Source organism: Giraffa tippelskirchi, chromosome 5 (assembly GCF_054371585.1).
Source record: "Giraffa tippelskirchi isolate mGirTip1 chromosome 5, T2T-mGirTip1v1.2.pri, whole genome shotgun sequence".
NCBI lineage: Eukaryota > Metazoa > Chordata > Mammalia > Artiodactyla > Giraffidae > Giraffa > Giraffa tippelskirchi.
The window spans coordinates 167,083,035-167,109,771 of NC_137279.1; the positions used below are offsets into that span (position 1 = coordinate 167,083,035).

Below are 26,737 nucleotides of genomic sequence, written 5' to 3' on the forward strand. Positions count from 1 at the left end.
CCAGCCCAGCCCCGACTACCGAGCCCAGGCTCTGCAGCCCGCGGCGCCGCCCCGCGGGCCATCCCTGATCGGCAGCGGGCGGAGGGGGGCCCGGGCAGCACCCAGCGCCGCCGGCGGCCGCCTGTCAAACCCTCCGGCCTGCCTCGCGCGCGGCTGGCCCTGGCCCTCAGCCGCGGAGGCCCCGCCCTCGCGCCGCGATTGGCTTCGGCGGGGCGGCCGCAGCGAGTTAGTGGCTGGAGAGGCTGTCAGGCAGGCTTCGGCCCCGCCCCCATCTCCGGGATGCCGCCCCGCTGGACGCTGCGGCTGCGGGGGCTGCCGCGCCAGTGGAGGCGCGCCGAGCCGTGCGCCCCGCGAGCGAGCTGCAGCAGCCGCTGCGAGGTGAGTGGGGGCGAGGTGAGAGGGGGTGCGGCCCGCGGCCCGGGAAGGGGGAGGGCGCCCGGCAGACAGCCAAGGCTGGTGTCCCAGGAACGGTGAATTGGAGAGTTTTGGGATCGCGCGGGGAGCACGAGGGGAAAGGAGAGTTTGGGGCCCCGAGTCCGTTTTCCAGGAGGAATGATGGAAGGCCCAAGGCTCTGTGGAGGGGCACCCAGCGCGCGCGCATGGTGAGCGTGAGACTGTGCAGCTACTAGTGTTGCTGAGAGTCTGAGCTGGTGAATGAAGGTAGAATGTATGGCACGTCTTGTCCCCGAGTGTGCACTTACGGGGTGTGTTTGGTGTGCGTGGGAGCGGGGGTGCATGGGCTGTCGACTTTTTGCAGGTTTGCACGCGCGATCGGTTCATTTTCTCCGCTGCGCGTGGGAGTGTGCGTCTCGGTGCGTGTATGGGTTTACGTTGCGGGAGTGAGCACACATCCTCCGACTCCCATTTTCGCAGCTTGTGTGGTGGTGGTATCTCAGAGGGTCTGCCCGCGGGTTTGCGGGTGCGTAGTCGGCTGTCCCTGCGCTCAGCCGGATCCCAGAGCGCCCTCGAGGCGAGGTGTGCAGCCCGTGACCCATTCCGAGCAGTCTCCGCGGCTTTGCCAGTACCCTGCTCTGGGAATCTCTGCCGTCAGCTCCGTGTCCCACTGGGTGACGCGCACAGGCGCTCTCCCTTCTCCAGGCCTCAGTTTCCCCATTCGTCCAAAGAGGACTGGATGGGGGCAGATTGGGTAGCCGGGCCCTCCACGAGTCAGGAAAGGACATGCTAGCTGTTCCTGCTCCCTGGAGGGGACTTTCCCGCGGATCAGGTAGGTTTGTCACGTTAGGGTGAGTGTGGTGGCGCTAAGGAGGAATAAACGGAGGGATGGTGACCTGCTCAAACATCGGCCCCTGGACCAGAAGGGGATCGCTCGGCTCATTCTGACGCGCCTGTGCTTTCTCCCCTCCGCAGAAGCCCGGCGCGACCCCCAGCGGTGCGCCCCGCCCCGGCGCCATGCACTGCGAAGTGGCCGAGGCGCACTCAGACAAGAGGCCGAAGGAGGCCCCCGGCGCTCCAGGTCCCGGCCGGGGGCCGGCGGGCCTCGGCCCGCACATGGCCTTCAGGGTCACCGTGAGCGGCGGGGGCTGCGGGGATGGGGGTCCGCGTGACTTGCTGCCCCGGCCTCCCGCGCCTCCGCGCGCCCAAGACCTCCTCCGGCCCCGGAGTCCCCGAGACTATGGTCCGTCCAAGGCCTCCGCCGCTGCCGCCGGGAAGGGTAAGTATGGCCCCGCCGAAGTGCCTGGCCACGGGCGTGGAGAGATTTGGGTAGTCTGATTCCACTGCAGGCCTTTGTAGGAATCTTCCCAAGCACTTGGTAGAACTTTCTCCAGAGTTCATCAGTTTTCTCTCTAGTTGTTGGGGACTCGCTTGTCATTCTGAAACGGTGGCTGTTTAGGAAGCACCTAATTTAAACTCAGTAAACCTATTTGGGGGGAGATGTGTGTTTAGAAAGCTCAGATTACATAATTTTGCTTCTGTATGTTTCGGATAAAAGTTGTGTGAAATTTGTCGAAACCTTATTATAAATTAGGATGAGTAGCAACTTGAATATATCTATGTCTGAACCTGCTAAAGGCGTACTTTGAAGTATCCAGTCTTCCTCAATAACAAAAACCGGAAGCCTTCAGCCAGACCCCTCCTCTGTTTGGGACCTCAGTTTCCCTATCTGTCAAATAAGGAATTAATTTTACCAGATGATTTCTGGATTCCTGATGGAAAATTTTATGAATCTGTAGTCTAGCCTGAGTGAAGTCCTGACTTTAACAATGGCTGTTATGTACTTGATGCTTCAGAAGCATAGTCTTTGGTCAAAAGTTAGTTTGTAATACCCTTCCTCTACCCAGTGAGGCTGGTGGGTATAAGGTGCAGGTTCCAGTATAATTAATGGGTCAAAGTCAGTGATGAGGCTGGATTCTCATGAACACTTTCTTCTCATCATAGTTAATTATTATTGAGCCATTATTTATAAGTTTCACACTGACAGATAATTAACCAGAAATTGGGGAAATTGTTGAGGCACTATATCTTTCCCCTAATCTACTTTTTTCCCCTGGGAAAAAGCAAAGCTTTGGTTTTTCATAATTTTTGTTTGGGACCTCTTGGTTCTATTTCTAGTTGATTCCTAAGGAAGACAAAAGGTTTGTTTTATGGCTCTGTAGGCATCATTACTTTAGCATCAATTGGCAACTTAGAAATGGTAGGGTGGCTTACTTTTAGAGATGAGAGCTCCTTTAGGGTAAAAAAAAAACTCTCTAATTCAAAGACTGATAAAGTCAAATAAACATAAATACTTTTTGCTTCTTAATGAAAACACCTGACTTTGTAGGAAAGCACTATTTCTTGTCTGTTGTTTTAAATTCAGTCTCTTCTCCAAGAGATAGAGGTCATTTTTAAAGGATACAGAGGAAAACGCTTTAGCATATTATTGTTGGAATACACAAGGTAAGAGGTTCCCTTTTGCTAGGAAGAGAGGAGGGCTGTGCAGCAAGACATGAGTAATATTTGCAGCCCAGAGCTCTCTCACTTGCCCCCCTCCTGTAGACAATCCTCCCTTAAATAGATACCCTCTTGCAACATTTTGTGTTTTAAAAAAAAATAGCTGTCAACTGAAGATCCCAGTTCTCTGCAGACCTAATAAATTGCTCTCCCAAACATAGCCTTTGTTCCAAGCCCTGGTTAGAGACCTTTCATGTGGATGCATTCCTTGTGTACAACTTTCTGACGTCCAAAGCTGTGGTTAGAGACCTTTCATGTGTATGCATTAGTTGTGTACAATCTTCTGACGTCCATTCTCCTAAACCCCAATTATTTTTATCCGCATGCCCCCAATGTCTAAAATATGAGATCTTTAAATCAGGGTTGTGTTTGGAAAGGGCAGAGGAGGGTAAAAGAATGGGAAGAAGCACCTCTTTCTTTGTACCTTAAGATGGTTGTACTGATTAAGCTTTTTGTAAGAGGCTTCTGTTTTCTTCACAGCCTCCAGTGAGGCTCGTGGGGGTGAGATTTGTCATACCCATTTAAAAGATGAGGAAACTGAGGCCTGCTGGGTGGGGGTCTCTGGCCAGCCCATAGCTTATGGACCTAGGCTTGAAGAGGCTTCCGACTTGGCTTCTGTCTTTCTAGGCAAATTTTTTCCTTGTCGTCAAGCTACACAGTGGTCTGAGAGAAAATCAGAGCTGGGCAACCTTCTCAAAGAGGCCATAAAAGAAACCTTCTTGCTGCCCCCATTCCCACCCAGATACTCCCTAGACCTCATAACCCTTTGAATATTTGGTGTCTAGCTCCACGTCTCAGGCTTACTGGAAACGGAAGACAAGAATACCAACTGAAAAATGTTTATTGACCGAGCTGGAAATTGTAAGACCCTGCTACCTAGGATCCGTGGGACTGGGGGAGGTTATTTCCTTCTCTGGGCCTTAGTTTCCTTATTTGTAAATTTTCCGTGAGACAGAAAGACTGAGGAGAGTATTAGTGATATATGGTGTCAAAGGGCCACCTCAGTGCCTGGTTATTTTGGAGATGGCTCTTGTGATGTGTTTAACGTTCTCAACCGCTGGTTTTTCATTTGCACGAGAGGTAGTAATGCTTCCTTCCCAAGAGAAAATGAAACAGTTGTAAGAATATAAACTAAAAAGGAAGAAGGGTTCGCGTTTATTAATTCGTGTAGGGCACTGTTACGGTCAGCTGTATTTGAGACAAAGAGGGTAGGGCGAGGAGGGAGAAAGGTTTGATTTTTTTAATTGTTGACTTTCACGACTTTTACCTGGTGTCCTAGCCAGAGGAAGCTGAGAGGAGCCAAGCTTCATGTCTTTTGTGGCCAGTGCTGCCCGGTGACCTGAGAGACGACAGTATTGCTTGGCTTGGAATCAGGTTTCAGATGCTCTGCCTTCTTGTTTCTCGGACAGACCCTAAACTGAGGCGGGGCGTGAGCTCTCAAACCCAGCAGCTTATCCGTAAATGTCAGGGTCCTCTGCATTTCCAGATCTGGAGTTAGGAGGCACTGGGGATGGTGCAACGTCGTGGACTAACATTGTCATCATTTACAATAAGAATCACGATCTGTTTATGGCAGAGTCCCGTTTATCCAGATTCCAAACAGCTGAAAAGGCCAAATTACCAGATGCTGCTCTTTTTCTTTCTTTTTATTAAACACCCAACACTCTGCTTGTGGAAGTTCTGACAAGGAAAGAAGGTAAACATCTGGACTTTATGGAGGCGGTCAGCTTTGTGGCGCTGACTCGGTGAAGCTCGTTCTCTGTGCACAGTGCTTTACAGTTTTCAGCGTGTGTCCTGCACACGTTCTTTCATCAGCCCTCATGCCAGCTGAGCCCTGCCTACCTCGTGGGCTGTTCCGAGGGGACAGATGTAAAAGCTCTTTGCGGTTTGTATCTGCAGGCAGATCCTGGCTCTTACTACTGTGATTCCCATTTTATAGATGAAGACATTAAGGTTCAAGGATGTGCTTAAGGCTACAGACAGTAAGTGGCAGTTTCTAAGGCTTCCCATTCTACAACTAGTGCCTTCTATGTGCGTGCGTTGGTGGCCGAGAGCTGGCGTTCACAACAGCTTTCCAAACGTTCCCAGAGAATTTAAACTATTTTTGCTGTTGGTATTTCTTCTGTCTCGAATCTTCGGAATTTGGTAACGAGTATCTGTGCCATCGTTAGAAAACTTCTTAGTTTACCAAATGATTCTGTTTGACCAGAATTGCTGCTCTCAGACCAAACCAGATAATGAGCTTACTATTTAATTCTCAGCAACTCACTGGACCCTTTTAACTGTGTGCTGAGACTGGACACATCCTAGCAAATAAAAAGGAGGCTGATGAGCATGACAAATGTGGACCCTGCCGTTAGTAAACAGCCATCATACTGTGGCTAAAAATCCCCAAAGTACTCAATCTTGTAACTTAAAGAAAAAGTATATGTGTTTTTTCTTTAAAAATGAAAACAAAGAAGGAATACAGTTGTAGGTTGTGTGCAGGGGCATTAGGGACTGGAGGTGGAGAGTAAGACATGACGATTTTGGTGGGCATTACCTCGTAGAGTTTCTTCATTTGAATCAGAAGCCACTGTGATGTTCTGGGGAGGTTTTGGAGAGGCCAGCGCATCCATAATAGAAAGGTATGAGTTATTTTGAAAGCATTTACCCCCTCTGGCTCTAGTGGGCAATTTGCTTGCATTTCATCCATTTTAAAGTGCTGGTCCTGTGATCCGGAAATAATCAGATCCAAATTTCTTCAGTGCTTGAGGTTTCAAATAAGGGGGAGAAAAACCTGCTGGCCAAATGTCAGGCTCAGTGAGACAAAGAGAAACATGTATGTGTGTGGGTATACAAATAAGATAGGAACATGTTGCGTCTACAGTCATAAGAATTATGTATCCGACAAATCTTTTATAGACATGTAGCAGAAATACAGTTCCCAAAGATTCCCAAAGAATCTTGGGTGGCTAGAGTTTCTCTTCCCTTTCTGCCTCCCAAGCTCTGTAGAAGCTGCTAAGACCTGAAGTGCAAAATGGAAGAGGAGCCAGCGCAGGAGATCGTAACTTACTTAGGCTTCCTTATTGCTGACTCGTTTACCTGTGGTGCTCAGCTGGGCTGAGGTCTCAGGACTGTCTTAGCTGTGGAATTATATCGATAGGCTGTGTTGCTCCACCTGTGATTAAAAAACATGTTTCTTTATATACCATGGTTTTCCTTCACACATCTTATCCTTCAGAAAAAAACCAAAACTCACCCCATCTTTAAGTTCTTCATCTCCCCGTGTTACAGTTGCGTGAGAAGCTAAGTGAGCCAGCACACTTATTTTTACAGTGCGTTAAAATCCCATTACAGGCATAAGTGCACAATGAATCATTTAAAAAAATATATTCTTATGTTCTTTGTTCTGAATGTTGCATAATTATCATCATTTTCTTTGGTTTTATTTTGTGGAGTTTGGCAAGCATCCTAGAAAAGGGGAGAAACTAAAGTTTGGAATGGGGTTTTCCATCCTTTTTTGGATAGGAATAGGGAAAAAAAACCAAACAAATAAAATACCAACTTTATTTGTAAATTGACAAGTCACTAACTGGGACTTTTGCGTAGGGAAGATAATTTCGCTTCTTTCTCTCAATTTTCCTAGAAAAGAATTCTCTGTTTTGAAGCTGATATGGTAGTACTTCAACAACTTCACCTTATATCTATGATTATATTCAAAGTTAAATTAGAATGTGTGGTTTGCTAATTTTTTTTCCTAATACAGATTTTAGCTGAAGTTAATTTGGACCTGGAGACTTGTGTTGTTTCTTCTGGTAGGGGGTAGTTTATTTTAAAGAAACAAAGACATTCAGTTCAAGGGGGAGAAGAAATGAAACAAATTCTGCCCTGGGCTTTGAAAAATTCAACTGCAACATGCAGAAAGCCCAGCTGTGATACCAGGGCCAGGAAAAAAGAGCAAACTCCTGAAATATTTGTGCTGCTCGCCTTCCCTGTGCTAATGATTCTAGCAGTTTAAAAACGGACTTCTTGTTTATCAACAGCCGCTGCCCGACTTAATAGTTTACAATGAAAAAAAAAATGCTTTCAGCATTAGAAGCAAAGTCCGGGACTGATAGCTGAGTTACTGAGTTAAGGGAAGCAGAAAAGAGTGGTGGTGGTGGGGGGAAAGTTTTGTGGCTACTTTGGTGTCCTAAAACCTTATAAGAAACTGAAAGAAAACAGAGGCCTGGGGGGGGATGAGGTGGAAAAAACACAGCCCTGACCCAGTGGTCTTTTAGTTTAAAGTCACTTGAAGCATCTGTTTTCTTCTTTTCTCCGTCGTCCCCTTAACTCTAAAGGGTTATTCCTTCAGAAGGTTTCCGGTGGGTCGAGGCGGATTGTGTTAGCATTACAAGCTGTGTTTTTAAAGTCAGCATTTGAGTCAGATGCACTGAGAGGAGCCTTCAGTCCGTTCACTGAATAATGCATTTCCTGTATGGCCTGAATTTTTTTGGTGGTTATGGTTGGCCCTGTCTGGAGCAAACACACGCACCATTGTACAGACTCAATGCATGTGGGCCCAGCCCTTGGCTCTGAGCCTCGGTTTCCCCATCTGTAAAATGGGAAGCACTTTGATGGGATGACCTATAGTCCCTTCCTGCTCCATTGCTCCAGGATTCCACGTGAACTTGGCTGGGGCAATTGGGAAGGATATAGAGTACAGAAAAAGGTCTGGTTCTCGACTTGACCTGTTCTTAGAACTCTTGACTCCTAAAGCTGACAACAGAAGGAACCAGAAGAGGAAGTGATGTCAACTAACCTTTACTGAGCACCTACTCTGTGCCAGGTTAAGCAGTTCGTAGCTGTCATTGCATTTAATAGAGCCCAATAACCCTATGAGAAAAGGAGGCATTATTCTGAATTTACAGATCAGGGAAATGAGGCTTGGAGAAGCTGAGCAATTTGTCTAAACAGTGAGCTCCATATTTAATTTGCAGTGACTCACTGTACAGAAAGTAGGTAGCAGAGCCTGGGATTTGAACCCAGCTCTGTCTGACAGCAAAGCCACTGCTTTCCCCCTAAAGCAGGGGTCCTCAACCTCCGGGATCTAAAACCTGATGATCTGAGGTGGAGCTGATGTAATAATAATAGAAATAATATGCACAATAAATGTAATGTGCTTGAATCATCTCCAAACCACCCCACACTTCTCCTGGTCTGTGGAAAAATCATCTTTCACGAGACGGGTCCCTGGTGCCAAAAAGGTCGGGGACCACTACTCTAGAGCACAGAGGTCTCAATTACAGCTTTTAAAACCCATGCAACGGCGAAGAGTCGCGGTGGCCCTACCATGTGTCTCTGAACCCTGGGGGACAGCAGTGGAAGGCCACAGGTAGGTCCAGACAACCAGTCCCTCGGGCAGACTGTAGTCTCAGCTCACAGGCTGAGGTGTGACTTTAAGGGGAGACTCTGCCTCCGCTGGGGCTCTCCCTACTACTCTCTGCTGCAGAAATGGGGGAAGGACAGTGGTTCCCAATTGTGACATGGGGGTCCTCAGGAAAGGAGCCTGAGACTGGAGGGCCCCTGGAAGCAGACCCCTCTCAGAAGCAGCATACACACACCCCACTGGTTACTGCAGGTTCAAGTCCCCATTTGAGCCTTTCATACAGTGGGAACTCTGTTGCCCAGGCCCTGGCCCTTCTACTGGTAATGAAGACTTCTGTTTGAAGAGAATTCCTCATGATCCAACTACACTTGGTGTGTAGAACGCATGCTTCACTGGGCATGATGGCTGGAGATCTATTAACTAATTATTTCTTATTAAACGCCTGGTGGGATGAAGAAAGGCTTGTGGGAGAGAGCAGGCCAGGGATCAGAATAAACTAGAGTTTGTGGGAAATGGGTCTTTTGTGTCAAATGATGAATGAGTCAAATGCCCCTCTCTGAAAGGAAGGGGTCCCACTGCTGGCTTGGGTGTATGGCCTTGCACGGGGGTGTGTGTGTGTTTGTGAGAATGTATGTGAACGTGGACATTCTCCAGGGGTCATATTTTTTCTGAAGTGGAAATTGTAGGAGGCTTTAGGCTTGCCCAAAACTCCTTTGCCTTTAGATGTTGACCCTGGGTCTGAAAGCAAGAGCCGGAAGAGATGTCAAGAATGGCCTGGTTGCCTTGTGGCCCAGCCTCTTCCTATTTATGTCTTTTTTAGCAACTGGATTACTCTTTTAGATGTTGTTGCTTTTGTTTTTAAGTAACAGGTTTGATGGCAAAGCTTTAGCAAGAAACCAGGGAGTATTATAAACTCGGCTTTAAAAACACAGATCCCATTTGCTGTTTTAAGCTCTCGGAGGGCTGGAGATTGGGTTTATTTTGGAATGTTGTTGGACTATATGAATTACTTCTCTGAGGCTGGGGTATTTAATACCTAATAGAAGTTTGTATAAGAGTTGATGATGTATTTTGCCGACTTTCCAACCCTGTAAATAAATTACACGTGCCGGCAGAGGCTGCCAGGATCCACTGTGTCAATTGAAGCTTAATTTTTATCCCAAACCACTTAATACTTTTGTCCTAGCGAGTAGAGAAAGTTCCCGGGGTTTTGCCCAGCAGCGGGCCCGTTCCAAGACATAGACGGCTTCACCAGCCTGTGAATAGGGCTCTGTGGATTCACCGATCTTGACACAGTTTTCAGTGGTTAAGTAGCTTCAACCCTCTCAAGTCCAACCCTCCAGGCAGAGAATGATAATATAATTTTAAGTGTATCGTAAAAATGAAACCCAGTCGCTTCCACTCCCCAAACCTGTCTTGCTCCCCTTCTCTCTGGAGAAAACGGCCGTAATTGTGTGTTTAATCTCAAGGCCGCCCGTGCATTTTATCTTATTTGAGTGCAAAACCCAGGTAATAACATTGGCATTTCCAACGTGAAACAAAATAGGGTTTCTAATTTGGAGACACTATTAAATATTTCATGCTTCAACCAAACTCAATTCTTTTTTCCTATAATAAGTTTAAATATTAATTCTCTGGAATGTCAGATGCCTAAAGCTAGGCATTTAGTGATCTGCAGTTTCAAGTATCTAGAAGAAGGTTTATGAAACAGGATATTTCACTGGGAGGGATGAGTAGTGTGTTTCAGAGATATCTGAATTCAAGGCAGCGTCTTCTGATTTACTTTTTAAAGGGAAAAGGTCATAAAATAAGTTGCTTTATGTGCTGAAGGATTAAGTGGCTTAGGCTGAAATAACAGCAGAGACTTTACTGTTTTTCCCCCGTTATATTTTAACAATGCTTTTTGGGGGGAGGTGGTGGGTCATTTTCCCGCCTGCTTGTCTCCTCCCCCTCCCAACCAGATGGCTTTAATTCTAACCAAATCCCACGCTGAGGCCAAATGATTGATCAAACAGTCATTTGTACTTACGTAGCTCTCTTTGTGAGAATGTCTCTGCATTGGAGCTTTTGGCTGGGCTCGGCTCATCTTTGGGACTTCAGATGGTTGATTTCCAGCCTGGAGAGGTGGAGGTATAGGCGTGGGTGGAGGGCAAAATTCCCAGACCTTCAATCCCCAAAGAGTTCCTTGCTTACAGCCTTCTTCTACCATCCCTGACAGCAGGGTATCCCAAGTTTTCTAAACATAAGGACAAAAATCTATCCCCTATAATAGCTGTTATATTTTTATCTACTGATGGAGAAGATACCTGGAGGTTACTAGTTTGAAAACTAGTTTTAAACCCCTTAAGGGCTATTTTAAAGAGATTTGTATTTTATCAACCACTGACATATCTGTAATGATATCGGTTTGTTCTAGAGATAGTCTTTGGCACATGCTTTCAAGCTCTCCCCTGAAATTATATCTTGGCTTGTACATTAGCAGCTGGTTGACTGAAGGAAAAATCTGAGCACCTTGGTCTGGCATTCAAAGCCTTCCGGCCAATCCAGTTCCATCTCTTCCTTTTTTTTTTTTTTAAAGGAAATTAATTTATTTATTTTTAAATTAATTAATTTGGCTGCATCGGGTCTTCATTGCTTCATTGCATCAGTGGAATCTTTTGTTGTGGCGCACAGACTCTCTAGTTGTGGTCCGTGAGCTCAGTAGTTGTAATACTCACGCTTAGTTGCTCTGAGGCATGTGGGATCTTAGTTCCCTGACCAGGGATTGAACTTGCATCCCCTGCATTGGAAGGCAGATTCTTAACCACCAGACTACCAGGAAAGTTAACCATCTCTTCCTAATGTCTTATTTGCTTGTCCTTCAGCAGCATCAGACTTTTCCTTACGCAGCTTCGAACCTGGAATTTTCTCTTTATGTGTCCTTCCATCCTTACACACTGTGAGCTTATTTTTATTCATTTGTGTGCCTCTTTAAATCATTTTTAGAACATAAAATAGTTAATATGCAAATATCTATCTTTGTAGCCTTATGTCTAGCACCTTGTCTTGCAAAATATGTATCTGAGAAGGATATAGGGTGCTGGTTGGGGCTGTAATGTGGAACCAGACCACTAGGTTTGAACTCTGGTTCTAGGTACCAACTTGGGAATCTTGGGCAAGTTATTAAGCTCTTTGGGCCTCAATATTCTTATCTGTAAAACGGGAATAGTAGTTGTAATGGTTTCAAAATACTTCTATGTGGATGAAATGAGTTAATACTTGTATATGTATAAGTGCTTAAACACAGAGACTGGCACATGGTCAGATGCTCAATTAATGTTGGAATTATTATTGTTATTGCTGTTACGCAAACATTTGATAAACAGAATCTCCTGGAAGGGCCTTCCTTCCCTTCCTTTTCACCGATCTGTCTCCTATTTAATATTAAGACCCAGCTCAGATGCCACCTCTTTCTGGAAGCCTTCCTGTTTTCCCACAACCTGGTGATGCTAGGCCTCTGGCACCCACAATTCTTCTCCTTCCTTCATCTGTAGCACAGGACATGTCCTGTGGCAATTTTCCATTTACTTACTGTGTCCTTGAGGGCAGGTCAGAGTCTCATTATTCCTGCACCCCTGTGCCTAGCACAGGGCCTGGATCAAAGTGGGTGTCAAGGAAATTTGGAAATGGAGTCTAGCCCAGTCTCTGCCCTCAAGGAGCTTGTCACCGTGAAAGGAGAAGTTTGACGTCTTTGTTTTTCCCACAAGGTTGAACATATAGTAAGCTCTAGGCACATGCGAGACTCCAGTAGGTGTGCAAGGAGTTCTCACATGCAGAAACAGCCCTGTTTTCTTTCCACACTGCCTTGGGGCTTTTCACAGTGAGGTCTGCCCTGTTCTTCGGAGTCACATTCACTGGGCAAGTCTTCTCCTCTGTCTGGGCCTCCCTTTCCTCTCCTTTCTGGGAGGAATTGGCTTCCATAATCACAGACCCTTCTAGGCTGTGGCCAGGTGGAGTGGTGTTAGGTGGAGGAGCGAGTGTCCTGGAGTGACTGGCCTGGATAGTAGGCACTCTCTGCCACACACCTGCCCTCCCTTCTAGGCAGAGTCCCAGGTGCTTTCAAGAGTGTCTCATCCTGTGGTTTAAAGAGCAGTTATTGGTGGTTGCAACACATCTGACCCAGATTTCTCTAAGATGAAGAAGAACCTTGGAAATGAGAACCAGGAGCCAGCTCTCAGTTGCCCTGCTGGGGTGGAGATGGCTGTATACACCCTGATCCCCACTCCAGGACAGGCTTACATGGACCCCAGGGATTGTGTTGGCTTCCTGGCTCCTCTCTGGGTACTGTTATGGTTTGAGCTTGTAAATTGTAGAGCTCTGCCCAAATTGTTATTATTCATTCCATCCCCCTATGAACGGATGGGAAGACTAAGGTTCAGAGAAGTCATATGACTTGCGCAAAAGTGGTCACATGGCTTTTAGAGTCAGAACTGAGTTCAGATCTCAACTATACCATTTGCTGGACCTTGGGCAAGTTCATTGGACTCTGAGCCCCCATTTTCTTCCTTTGTAAAATGGAGATAAAGTCTATCTCATAGAGTTGATGAGGGGATTAAGGTGAGGGTTAAGTGAGGAGTCTGTAGAGCACCTGGGTCAGGGGCTGGCACATTGTAGGTATGTGACAAAGGTGAGCTATTATTACTGCTCTTACTGAGTGGCAGAGCTGGGCCTAGGTCCCCAGGCCTGACTTGGTCTGATGGTATTTCTCCTCTATGTCGCAGTACCCCATCCCTTTATTTTGGTGTTTTGTTCTTTCTTTTTTTTTTTTTTAATATTTTATTCATTTATTCATTTATTACTTATTTGACTGTGCTGGGTCTTAGTCACAGGATCTAGTTCCCTGACCAGGGACTGAAACCATGCCCCCTGCATTGGGAGCTCGGCGTCTAAGCCTAGCCACTGGACTGCCAAGGAAGTCCTGATTTTGTTCTTTCTTTCTATTTATTTATTTGGAAAAATTAAAGAATAAGAACTTCAGGGTTTCAGAGGCTGAGGTCCTAATCTCAGTGCTGGAGGACACAGATCTGACTGGCTGGCATCTTGACTTCACTTAGGGTTGGAGGAAGGTTAGGAGCTGTCTGCCTCCCTTGCCCAGGTGGGCGTGGACTGCATCAGCACAACTATCTGACAAGTCCCGGCCCTGGGGTCAGTCCAGGACATTCATTCAAGCTGCAGTGGCTCTGGCGTCTGGCAGAAGTGGGTGTTTCTGCGGTGGGTCAGGAGGTACAGACCTCCCTCCCCCTGTTCCTGGTTTATTGGGTTGGGAGTTGCCTTCAAACTCTAATATCCAGCTGAATTCCCTTGCTTCTACCTCCCACACTTACGATGGTGCTCCTCTTCTCCTCCCACATCCCCACACCGGTGGGGCTCTTCAGCCCTGGGAAGGCTTCAATTTGTTGGGCCCTGCTTGAGCAGACATCCTGTGAAGTCACTTACTCCTTGTGATGTATCATCACCCCCATTTTACAGAAGAGAAAAACTAAGGCTGAATGACCTGCCCCAAATTCTAGAGCTGTTAGGTGGTAGCTGCAGGCCTGACTCCAAGACCCCGCCCTTTCTCACACCTTGCCTCTCTCTGGACCTTCCCCCAGGTCCTCTAAACTCTAATGCTTTGGGTCCAATCTTCCCCATTCATCACAGTTGAGAAACTGCCTCCTTCAGCCAGAATTACTGTTTCTCTCCTTCATCTTCTGCTGCCCTTTGTCACTTTTCTCACATTGATTAGTCAGCTTTTATGGATGCTTCCTCCCCAACGAGACTGTGAGCTCTGTGGAGCAGGGTCTATAATAACTGCATCTCCGACTTGCAGGAGGAGTATGGACCAGAGAAGAGAATGAATGCAGGTCCCCAGAAGAATTAATCTGTCCCTCTGCAGTCAACATGTGGCTTCCTGGGCAATTCCCCAAGCAGATTTTCAGGACAGCAACCCAGAATGGCTATGTATGTCTGAGCCTTGGACAGTGAGCTCTGCCTGGCCAATTGTCAGGAGCACAGGGGTTGACATGACATATTGGCTTCATCCAGGTGGCTTGGTGGCAAAGAATCTGCCTGCTAATGCAGGAGATGGAGGAGACGTGAGTTCGATCCCTGGGTTGGGAAGATCCCCTGGAGGAGGGCATGGCAACCCACTCCTGTATTCTTGCTTGGAGAATCCCATGGACAGAGGACCCTGGCAGGCTACAATCCATGGGGTCACAAGGAGTCAGATACGACTGAGCGACTGAGCACCTACACATGTGAGAAAGTATCCTGAAAACAGATGGGCTGTAGCCAGGTTTGGTTGTTGCTTTGTCTGTTCATCAGCGTATTGAATGCCTACTCTGTCCCAGGTATTGAGGTGGGCCCTGGGACACCATCATGACCTAACACACAGAGCCCTTACCTGCAATGAGCTCCAAGTCAGCAGGGCAAGATGACAGTGCATGCAGATTCCCTCCCAGCCTGGCCAGGTCTCCAGTCCTCATCTGTGTGACTTCACCACCTCATCACCTGGCTCACTGTCCTCAGCAGACTTCTGAGCTCCAGACAGTCTGAGACTTGCGACCTCAGATGATCTCACAGAACCTTGGATGGAAATATTTGCTAGCTAGCTAGCTCCCCTTGCAAGGCTAGTGTGAGAATCTGAGGACGGGCGGGAACACGGGTGTGCTGAGCAGCCTTCTGCAGGACACTGGTGGTGGAGCCACATGGGTTACCCAGTTCTGGGGTTGGGGACGCCTTTGCTAGCTCTTTTTCCGCACCTGTTGCTAGTTCCTGCTTGCATAAGCTTTTGTCTTGGAGGGAATACCCTCTCTCCTTATCTCTGGCGATAAAAAAGGCCAGAGTTTACCTTTTGCAACCTCTTCGGAGTCTCTCCTCTCCCAGACCCACATCCTCCCCTTCTTACTCATCCAAGTCTTTTATTCTCTCAATGGCTCTGGCTGCTTTGTACCCAGAATACAGCAGAGCTGTTGGCCAGGGAGCTATGGAGACAAGTAGGTTCCCATTGTGTGATATCGGCCAGGTAGGTGCAGGCTTGGGGGCTATTGGGGACCTTCCTTCTCTTCCCCCTCCTCATTTTCAGTATCCTGCCGTGATCATCTTTTGAGTGCTACAAGACGTTGGGTCATCTCTCTTTTTTAAAATGGATCATCTCTGTAATCTTATAATTATCCTGTGATGTAAGCGTTCTTATGGAAGAATTTATGGCTATTTAAATTAATTTACAATTAAATAAAAGACACTACTGGCAACATTTCAGTGCTCAGTGGCTTTCACTACCCATGTGGCTAGTGGCTACCTTGTGTGTGTGCTGCATGCTTAGTCGTTCAGTCGTGTCTGACTCTGTAACCTCGTGGACTGTAGCCTACCAGGCTCCTCTGTCCATGGACTTCTCCAGGCAAGAATACTAGAGTGGGTTACCATGCCCTCCTCCAGGGGATGTTCCTTACCCAGGAATCAAACCCGCATCTCTTGTGTCTCCTGCATTGGCAGGCAGGTTCTTTACCACTATTGCCACCTGGAAAGCCCAGTGGCTACCATATTGGACAACAAATATAGAACATTTCCATGACCAGAGAGAGTTCAGTTGGACAGTGCTAGTCTAGAGTATCATTCTTTTATTTATTCATTTGTTCAGCAAACATTTCCTGAACCCTATCATATGCTAGGCTCTCTTAGACTCTGGAGAAGTGGGTATAACCTAAGCTCGGCATCAGCTTTGGGCAGCATCCAGTCAAGAGGACAGGCAGATGAACATAACAGCTTGGAGGTGGGGCCAGCATGTTGGTTACCAGGCTTGGCTCCTACTGAGGGTGCAGACGTGAGTCCTAGGGTCTGCTGGCTCTCAGAGAGCTCACAGGCTAGCACTGACAAGAGAGAGATCAGAGCAGCCTTCCTGGAAAAGTAGCATTTGAATGGCTGGGCTATAGTGGGTGTGTTCTTCTGGGTGATTCCCCAGGAAGCAGTCCAGAGAGGGCAGATGGTTCATGCAACTACATCTCTGAAGCTGGAATCATGCACATGGCCCCCTGATGACATCTTGCATAGATGTTTAGATAGGAATCACTCCTGTTGTTGTAGTTGTTCAGTCACCCAGTTGTGTCGGACTCTTTTCAACCCCATGGATCGCAGCACCTCAGGCCCCTCTGTCTCTCACCATCTCCTGAAGTTTGCCCAATTTCATGTCCATCACATCAGTGATGCCATCTAGCCATCTCACCCTCTGATGACCGGTCCCTTCTGCTTCTGCCCTCAATCTTTCCCAGCATCAGGGACTTTTTCAATGAGTCAGCTGTTTGCATCAGATGACCAAAATACTGGACTTTCAGCTTCAGCATCAGTCCTCCCAACGAGTGTTCAGGGTTGATTTCCCTTAAGATTGACTGGTTTGATCTCCTTGCTGTCCAAGGGACTCTCAGCAGTCTTCTCCAGCACCACAGTCCTACAGCATCAATTCTTTGGTGCTCCGCCCCTTTTTTTACAGTCCAGCTCTCATTGACTTTCAGCCAATTACTTGATCTTACTCTTCATCCTTCTTTGGGAAGTGGCTGAAGTGGTAAAGATACAGATATAGTTTTAAAGATACCTTTAAAAGGCAATTTAGTAGTTTTTATTTTTCCCACTTATGTCAGAAGTATATACTTATTGTAGAAAATTTGGAAATTATAAGATGCGTATATACATGCTCAGTCGCTCAGTTGTATCCGACTCTTTGTGATCCCATGGACTGTAGCCTGCTAGGCTCCTCTGTCCTTGGGATTTGCCAGGCAAGAATAGTGGAGTGGGTTGCTGTTGCCTACTCCAGGGGATCTTCCCCCTCCAGGGATTGAACCCCAGTCTCCTGTGTCTCCTGCATCGGCAGGTAGATTCTTTACCACAGGACCACCATAAAAAACATTATTTAATTTTTTAAAGATTTTTTTTAATGTGGACCATTTAAAAATCTTTACTGAATTTGGTAGAATATTGCTACCCTTTTATGTTTTGTTTTTTTTGACCAGGAGGCATGTAGGATCTTAGCTCCCGGATCAGGGATCAAGCCTGCACCCCCTGCATTGGAAGCATGAAGTCTTAACCACTGGACCGCCAGGGAGGTCCCTAAAAACATTTAAAGATGAAAATAATCTTACCCTGGGCAGTGATCACCATTTATGTTTTAGTATATTTCTTTTCAGTCTTTTTTCTATACTTTTCTCTATATTAATATTTTTATTATCATTGGTATCATTCTGAATATAAAGTCTTATGTATTTTTAAACTTAACATTCTATTAGTAACATAATAAAACTTTCCCATGCTGTTAAATTCTTTGTAAACATTAGAAAATGTATTGCATTTTATTGCAGTTTTTAAATTATTTTGAATTGGCAGAACATGAAAATAGTTAAAAACTCAGAAGACCCAAAAAGTGTTCTTAGGAAAAGCCTTCCTCTTTTCCCCCCACCCGAAGTTCCCTTTGCTGGAAGCAACTAGTAATACCCCTATCCCTCCCCCATTTTTGTTTAGCCTCTCAGGGATAGTTGATGTGGGTACAGACAAATACATATATATATTACTTGCATGTGCATGATGCTTAGAATTGTTTACCTTTTCCTTTAGTACAGTTAATGCTGCAGTTACTGTCTTTATGCATTAATCTTCATTTGCATCTCTGATTGTTTTCTTAGGATAGATTCCCAAATTGAAAATAACTGGGTCAAAGGCTAGTAATATTTGACTCATATATTACCAAATAGCTCTTTTGAAGGTGCATGAATTTTCACAACTGCATGCAGTGTCTTAGAGCACTTACTTCCCTTTATCTTCACCATTGTTTTGGAGTTAATTTTCAAATTGGAAGGTGGAAGTGACATCTAGTTATAGTTTCATTTTACATTTATTTGATTGTTGGTGTAGTGGAGTATATACTGTGTATTGATTTACAGTCCATAGCTCCTCTTTTGCAAGTTGTTGCAACTATGTTGGGGTCTAAATATTTTATTTATTAAATTAAAAACCTTACATATTTTAAAGTGCTCAATAGGTTAATACTTTCTTCATATTTGTTGCTAATATTTTTATGAGTCTGCTATTTAGGCAAGTTTTTTTAATGATGATTTTGAAACAAAAATTTAAAAATTTTATATAGTCTTAATTCCAAGATTTTCCTTTATTTCCTTCATTGCTTTTCTTATTACTGTTTTGGGGAGCTTGTTTTATTAACATTCTGAAAATGAATTTTTATTATCAGCAAAAGAATACTGACATAGTTTTTAACCCATCTAATACTCTCAGACTCCACAGGGAGTCAGTCCCTTGCCTTCCTGGTTGCATTGCTGAAAGGCAGCTGCCTTCCTCCGGAGCCGCGAGGATGGCCACCTCCAGGGGGCACCACTCACCCCCATCTATGTGGACAGTGCTCCCTGAACTTGCACCATAGGGGCCCTGACTTCAACTTACTTAGTTTTCATTTTCTAGTATTTTCTTCCATTTGTCTCGGTTGCAAAAATAAAAACGATAATAGCTAAACATGGTGCTTATTACCATGGTCCAGTGATGCTCTGAGCGCATTACAAGCATTATTCCTTTGATTCTCCCAACAACCCTGTGAAGGAGTAACTGTTGTTACCCCGACTTGCAGATGAAGAAACAGATCCAGAGGAGGGAGTGACTTGTTTAGGGTTACATAACAGTGAGAGGTGAAGCCTTAACTGGTATGCTCTGTTTGGCTTTTAAGTGAGACTTAGGCTGCTATTTTTTTTTTTTTTTAAACTGGTAATGATATTCCCACTAAATTCAGACTCCACTGAGACTTTGGCTCAAATTAGAGGCTCACCAACTTCACTCTTTTTTTTCCTCTAGTTTTTCTTTTGTATTGGGGGTAGCCAATTAACAATGTTGTGATAGTTTCAGATGAATGGTGAAAGGACTCAGCCACACATACAAAAATATCCATTCTCCCCTGAACTCCCCTCCCATCCAAGCTGCCACACATCATTGAGCAGAGTTCCATGTGCTCTATAGCAGTCCTTGGTCTATCCATTTTAAACATAACAGTGTGTACATGTCCATCCCCAAACTCCCCAACTATCCCTTATGGTATCCTCCCTGCCCCCCACCAATCATAAATTTGTTCTCCAAGTCTGTGAGTTTCTTTCTGTTTTGTAAGTAAGTTCATTTGTATCATTTCTTTTTAGATTCCACATATAAAGGATGTCATATGATATTTCTCCTTCTCAGTCTGACTTACTTCATTCAGTTTGACAATCTCTAGGTCCATCCATGTTGCTGCAAATGGCATTATTTCATTCTTGTTAATGACCGAGTAATGTTCCATTGTATGTATGTATCACATCTTCTTTATTCATTCCTCTGTCAATGGACATTTAGGTTGGTTCTCTACGATATGAAAGCTGGACCATAAAGAAGGCTGAGTGCTGAAGAACTGATTCTTTCAAATTGTGGTGCTGGAGAAAACTCTTGAGAGTCCCTTGGACTGCAAGGAGATCAAACCAGTCAGTCCCAAAGGAAATCAGCCCTGAATATTCATTGGAAGGACTCTTGCTGAAGCCGAAGCTCCAATACTTTGGCTACCTGGTGTGAAGAGCTGATTCACTGGAGAAGACCCTGATGCTGGGAAAGATTGAGGGAAATAGGAGAAGAGGGCAGCAGAGGCTGAGATAGTTAGATAGCATCACTGATTCAATGGACATGAGTTTGAGCAAACTCCAGGAGATTATGAAGGACAGAGGAAACTGGTGTGCTGCAATCCGTGGGGTCAAAGAGTCGTACGTGACTTAGCAACTAAACAACAAACAACAACATGTCTTGGCTGTTGTAACAGTGCTGCAATGAACATTGGGTTGCATGTATCTTTTCGGATCATGTTTTTCTCTGAATATATGCCCAGGAGTGTGATTGCAGGGTCATAAGGTAGCTCTATTTTTAGTTTCTTAAAGAACCCCACCTGCTGTTCTCCCTAGTGGCTGTACCAATTTACATTCCCACCATCAGTGTGGGAGGGTTCCCTTCTCTCCACACTTACTCCAGCCTTTATTGTTTGTGGGTTTTTGATGGTAGCCTAGGCTGATGTTTCTGGATCAGCTGTACTCACTGTCTGCTGGCTTCTTGTGTGGTGGCTGAGGATTTAGTTCTCTTGAACCACCCGCTCCACCCAGTTCTCATCCCACTTGCACCGGCTCTCTCCTCCCGCCCGCTCTGGTTGCAGCAGGTCTGGTTGCAGTGGGGCGGCCCGTGCACAGGTGGGACTGTGCGGAGCTGGAGGAGGCCACTGTGGGGATTTTGCTCCCTTGGTTTTGGCTGAGCCCCAAGACAGTAAGTACTGATAATACTGCTGTCTAGAGTAGTATTATCAATGCCTACTTCTACCTTCTGGAGCAGGACCTAAACTTAACTCTGGTTTGGAGATTCTTCCCTGGCACCCACTTTGAGGCTGTCAAAAGGTTGAGATGTAAGAGAGCACATTTCCTTGGAGAGGAGGGCAGGGAGGGGGTTAGTTCTCCTCATACAACTCAGGTAAGAAGGGCTCTGAGAGGCCCACTCAGAGGACCAACATGCTTCTCCATGCCTGAAGGTGTTGGGACATGAAAGCTGTGGTTGGAGGCCCTGCCTAGTAGCAGAGTGAAGGGGGAGGCTGCACTGTTCTTGTGATGGGCAGAGGGTTGTGTTCCAGGGGTCCTTTTCAGACTGACCCACCCTGCCTGAGAGGGCTTCTTGCCAGGCAGAGGTGAGACTGGCGGTGTTCCATGGGAACAGTGGAGTGCTCCCCTGCTAACCCGTGGACGTGGGCACTGAACATCTATGTCCAGAGAGCTCTTTTGGTACCCGGCAATCGAGCCCCTTCCTGCCATTCCAGTAGACAGAGGAAGGCTACCTTATTGCCCTTTTACCTTGCTTACGGCCCCTAGCTGAGACAGGCCCAAGCGAGGCGAGGGGAGGAGCTTGGCTGTAAATGAAGAAGTTCAGACTTTAGATTATTAATCTGGACGGGACATCTTAATTACTAAGCTGAGACTGTTCTCGGGACTAAAAGTGTCTGGAAAATGTTTTATGATCTAAGAATGATCCAAAGAGTTAAGGGAACTTCTAGAGACTTCACAGGAGTGGGGAGTGGGGATGAGGAACAAACAGGTCTGCAGATCATTTTTGTTTTTTCTAAATTTTTTTTTTTGATGTAGACTATTTTTAAAGTCTTTATTGAATTTGTTGCAGTATTGTTTCTGTATTATGTTTTGTTTTTCTGGCTATGAGGCATGTAGGATCTTAGCTCCCTGACCAGGGATCAAACCTTGTACCCCCTGCATTGGAAGATGAAGTCTTAGATACTGGACCACTGGGGAGGTCCCCTGCTGATTGGGTTTTAAAAGGGCCAGAGGGGATGGGGTGGCATGAAGGCAGTATTGTTTCTGTAGTGCCATCTGAAGTCCACTTTTTCATGCACTGTGGAAACTTTTTCTTTGTGGTATAACGTTTTGTTTTCTTGGGGTTCAATAGGGAAATCTTTTTAAAAATTGTTTAAAAAGTTTGCTCAGTTTTGTATTTATCTATCTATTGTCATTTTCTCCTAAATGTCCCATCAGTTTTGTCAGACATCTGTCCGTCATGCTTTCCTAAATGCTCAAATGCTTGAGGTTATCTTAGTGCCATTTCTGCTGCACCTGAAAGAATTAGGGAGCATTTCTCTTGTAACAGCTGACCTCCTGCGATTCTCATTGATGCTGTGCTGCTGCTGCTAAGTCGCTTCAGTCGTGTCCAACTCTGTGCGACCCCATAGACGGCAGCCCACCAGGCTCCGCTGTCCCTGGGATTCTCCAGGCAAGAACATCGGAGTGGGTTGCCATTTCCTTCTCCAATGCATGAAAATGAAAAGTGAAAGTGAAGTCGCTCAGTTGTGTCTGACTCTTAGTGACCCCGTGAACTTCAGCCTACCAGGATCCTCCATCCTTGGGATTTTCCAGGCAAGAGTGCTGGAGTGGGTTGCCATTGCCTGCTCCCACTGATGCTGTAGGAATCCCTAATTCCTGCCCCCCACACGTATCACATTCTCTGGCTGATTTAAGCAGAAGAGAGATTTTATTGAAAGGATGCTTGGTGACTCTCAGAATTTCTAATTATGATTTGGAAGCTACATAGCCAAGAAATGTGTTAGTCGCTCAGTCGTGTCCCACTCTTTGCGACCCTGCAGACCGTAGCCTTCCAGGCTCCTCTGTCCATGAGATTCTCTAGGCAAGAATACTGGAGTGAGTTGCCATTTCCTCCTCCAGGGGATCTTCCCAACCCAGGGAACAAACCTGGGTCTTCTGCATTGCAGGCAGATTCTTTACCATCTGATGAGCTAGAACCTTACCCCAGATTCTGCCACAGGGCTGTGGAGTGAAAACAGTGGGTGCCAGACTTTGGCAGCTGAGCCACTGTCCTTGGTCACTGGCTCTTGCTGACTCCCTGTTTTCGCCTGTGCAGGTAGATTTGATCTGTCCTCCTAGGTGGATACTTCGGATGGGCAGAGCCTCAGCCATGTGCCTTTGTCTCACCTGCAAGAGTGGCTGGGGAGACACATCTTTGCACTCAACACGTTTTCATCGAGCACCTGCTTGGCGCCCCTCTAGATGCTGGGCAAACAGGCAAAAAGCTCTGCACTTTCATTTCAGAGGGGGGGAAATACAGTGATCAAATAAACAATCAGATATAATGCTTACCAAATGATGATCCATACTTTGGAGAAAAAGCAGGAAAGGAAGTTAGGGGAACTACTGTTTTAAAGTGTGGTTGTGATAGTGTGACACTGTGCAAAGACAAAATCTGTGAGGGATCTGACATTTTCAGCTTGTGTGTGTGTGTGTGTGTGTGTGTGTGTTGGGCTGAAGTGGGGTTTTTTTTTGCCTTATAAAGGGAGTGATCTTCCCAGTAGAAGAAAACTGTTCAGATGCTGAGCACACAAAAGAAGGTCAAATGTCCTTTGCATTGTATTTCTTTTTTTCTTAGTTTAGCCCCATAATTTGTTGGAGTCCATCCTCCAGTCACTTCATGAGAAAGGTAAGTAAGGGTATTTGTCTGAAAAGTGTCTCATTCCTGAGTAATAGTTTGGCTGGGAACTTTAATAATAATAACTAACCTTTTAATGCTTATTACCATGTACCAGTGGAGAAGGCAATGGCACCCCACTCCAGTACTCTTGTCTGGAAAATCCCATGGACAGAGGAGTCTGATAGGCTACAGTCCATGGGGTCGCTAAGAGTCGGACACGACTGAGCGACTTCACTTTCACTTTTCCCTTGCATGCACTGGAGAAGGAAATGGCAACCCACTCCAGTATTCTTGCCTGGAGAATCCCAGGGACGGTGGAGCCTGGTGGGCTGCCATCTTTGGGGTCGCACAGAGTCAGACACGACTGAAGTGACTTAGCACCATGTACCAGGCATAGTTCTCAGTGCATTACATTAGTTAATTTATACTCAAAACAGCTCGTTGAATGTTATGCCTGTTTTGCAGACAAGGAAACTGAGACCCAGTGAGGTTAAGTAATTTGACCGTGGTCACACAGCTCGTAAGTGGCCAGGCTGAGATTTGAACTCAGGCCGTCCCAGAGCCTATCCTGTTAAGAATTTCTATGATGCGGTCCCATTGTCTCTCAGCTCCGTCATTGCTGTTGAGAAGCCAATGTCATAGTGATGCCTGAAACCCCACATAGGTCCCTTCCCCATCTCCAATCTGTTTTCTGGCTTTCAAGATATTCTCTTCATCCCTGGTATTCTGAAAGTTTCCAGTGGTGTGCCTTGATGTGGGTTTTTTTCCATTAATTGAAGTGAGTGCTTGCTGTGTCCTTTGTTTCTGCAGATCCATGGCCTTCAGTTCTAGACATTTTTATGTAGCAGTTCCTGGAATTTTTCCCTGTGCCGTTTATCTTTTTCTTTTCCTGGAAATCCCATTAGTTGCATGTTTGGCTTTCTGTATTGATCCTCTGATTTTCTTATCTTTCTTTCATATCTAGCTCTTTGTCTTTTTGTTCAGTTTTCTGAGAATTTCCTTGACTTTCCCATTTTATTTTAAAATTTTTGTTACTTTTAATTTGCAGAAGCACTTTCTTGGTCTCTAATGGTTCCTTTTCTTGTATTTTGTCTTTGGTTATGGATGCAGTATCTAACACATCTTTTCTCCTATCCTCTGTGTTCCTATTTTTTGTTTGTGGATTTTGTCCTTGTTTGGTTTCATTCTGTCAGCTTGAGGCTTTGCTCCCATGCTTGTGACAGTGATCTGACCTTGGGAAGACATCTCTTCTACTAATTCTATTGCTTTTTTTCTACCTGTTGCCCTTGTGTGCTCCCTGCCCTCCTTGCCCAGCTTAGAATCTGTCTTACTGCCTCCTTTCCAAGCAGCTCTCATGTCAGGCTCCAACCCTGGTTCAAACAGGACCGTCTGGGGCTGCTAATTGACATGCCAGCAGAGATGGCCGTACTGAGCCGTCTGATCCATATCTGTTGAGTTCAGCTCTAGTGGATCACCTCCACAGCCTGGCTGCCCACTGCTTCTTGCTGTGTGCACACAGGTGCCCCTGCATTTGTCAAAGCCAAACCATCCTTACCTTGTTCTTCTTTTCCCATTCTCTCTCATTTTCCTCTAAGACATTGCTCCTGCACTCCCTCTCCTGCAGTGTGAACTTTCCCCTCTCTGGAGCTCATTCCCATCAGCATATACAAACTACTCCAGAATCTTCCAGCCTATAAGCAGAGCCAATGTGGCTTCCTTGAACTCACACTCCCTCCTGCTACAGCTTCACTTCTCTGCTTCTGCTGAGGTGGAAACTTCCAGAAGGAGTCGCCTTGGTTTACAGCTTTTCTTTCATCACCTCCCAGTCTCTGTCCTCCTCTGTCTGCAGACTGCTCGTGTCAAGGCTCCCGTAGCCTCAGCTAACCACTGGGTCCATCTCCCTCTTACTGCCTGCGCAGCAGCATCAGTGCAGTGACCAGTCCTGGTTCTCTCTGGCTGCCCCTTCTCATTGCCCTTGCTGGCCTCTCCACCAGGAGTGCCCAAGTTCCAGTGTCGCTGGGCTCCGGGCTCAGCCCTGCGTCTCTAGCACTTTGTCTGTGCCACTCCCCAGCACTGCTTTCCTGGGAATTGCAGAAGTTCCCTCACTGAGCTCCCTCCTGCCACTCACCCCTCTGTAGTCTAGTGCAAGCTGGAGTTAAAATGCAAATCATGCCACCACACTTCTCTGTTTAAAGCCCTCCATCAGTGTTCTGTTCTCCTGTCCAGGCTCATGAGGCTGACATGACATCTGGCCGCATCCTCTCCATCCGCTCTGCCTCTCTTAGCTCACACTGGCCACACTGAGCTTTCTGTCCTGAACATGGTAAGCTTGTCCTCTTGTTGGGGTCTTTGCATGGCCTGTTCTTGCTGCCTGGCTTGCTTTTCTAGCTCATCTTCACACAGCAGACCCAGGTGTCTGCTTAAGGGTCACCTTCCAGAGAGGCCTTCCCTGATCACCCAGTTCATTTGTGTTATTTTACTCTTGGGTTTTCATCAGAGCACTTGTTATTACTCAGTGTTTTCTAGTTCAGGGTCGTCCTTCGCTCTTCAGAATGAAGACTCCACCAGAAGCAGGGATCTCACAGGGCTTAGAACAGGTGGCCCTCTTGCCACTCCTGTCCATCTGGACAGTGGTTACATTATGATGTCTGTCTCTCGGAAGGGTGGGGGCAGGGGGAAGTTGCAGGACCATACTCCATCCACCTCTGGGCCCATCTCTGCACGGGGCCTGGCACAGCTTCTGCAGAGGCATGGCCATTTTTTGTAGGGAAAAAAAAGTGCATTTCTTGTTAATCTTGTGTGGGCTTTGGCTTTGATGCTGCCTGCAGCTGGTAGAGTAGAAAAGGTAGTGGACCATTGTGGACCTGAATTTCCAAACTGTCCTGAGCCATGTAAGATCTCTTAGTTTTCTCTTCTGTGAAATGGGTGATAATCCGTGTCTGGGATCCTGTGAGGCTTAGGGGAGAAACAGGGTAGGAAAAGACTGAAAAAAAACCAAACCTAAAAAATAGGGCATTTGTATAACTCATCCTGCAGTTCAAATACAGTGACCATTTATGAAGCACCTACAGCGTGCTCTCCTAAGGGACTGTTTATGTTTACAAAGCTCATTTAATCTTCAGCACTCCTGTGAGGATCCTGGTGATTTTGCACCTGAAGAAGCTGAGACTTGGAAAAGATGAATGACTTGTTGGTAATTTGTGGAGCTTGTGATTCCTCTGTTTTCTTAGGCTTGGCTCAGTTTCCTACTAGTTTTGAACTTTGTTTATAAACCCAAAAAAAAAAAAATTCAAATTGCTGTTTCAGTTTCTTTCTTCTTTATGTGGGAGGAGGAGAATAGGGGAAGGTAGAGGGAAATGGGGAGATCTTAGGACTTGCCCCGTCCAGCCACAT

General features: G+C 46.1%; 1 protein-coding gene across 3 annotated transcripts in view; it reads left to right on the forward strand.

The window, feature by feature from the left end:
- The first annotated feature begins 282 nt into the window (after positions 1-282).
- Positions 283-26,737, forward strand: part of GLIS1 (GLIS family zinc finger 1) — a 245,779-nt gene continuing 219,324 nt past the window's right edge. For 2 of the 3 annotated variants that reach the window (XM_081485221.1, XM_081485219.1), the window contains exons 1-2: positions 283-378; positions 1,369-1,672. In XM_081485221.1, coding sequence (XP_081341347.1) covers positions 1,411-1,672 — 262 coding nt within the window. In that variant the 5' untranslated portion in view covers positions 283-378; positions 1,369-1,410. Of the gene's footprint in view, positions 379-776; positions 1,226-1,368; positions 1,673-26,737 lie in introns of those variants that run through there. The other variant, XM_081485220.1, reaches the window with a different exon arrangement.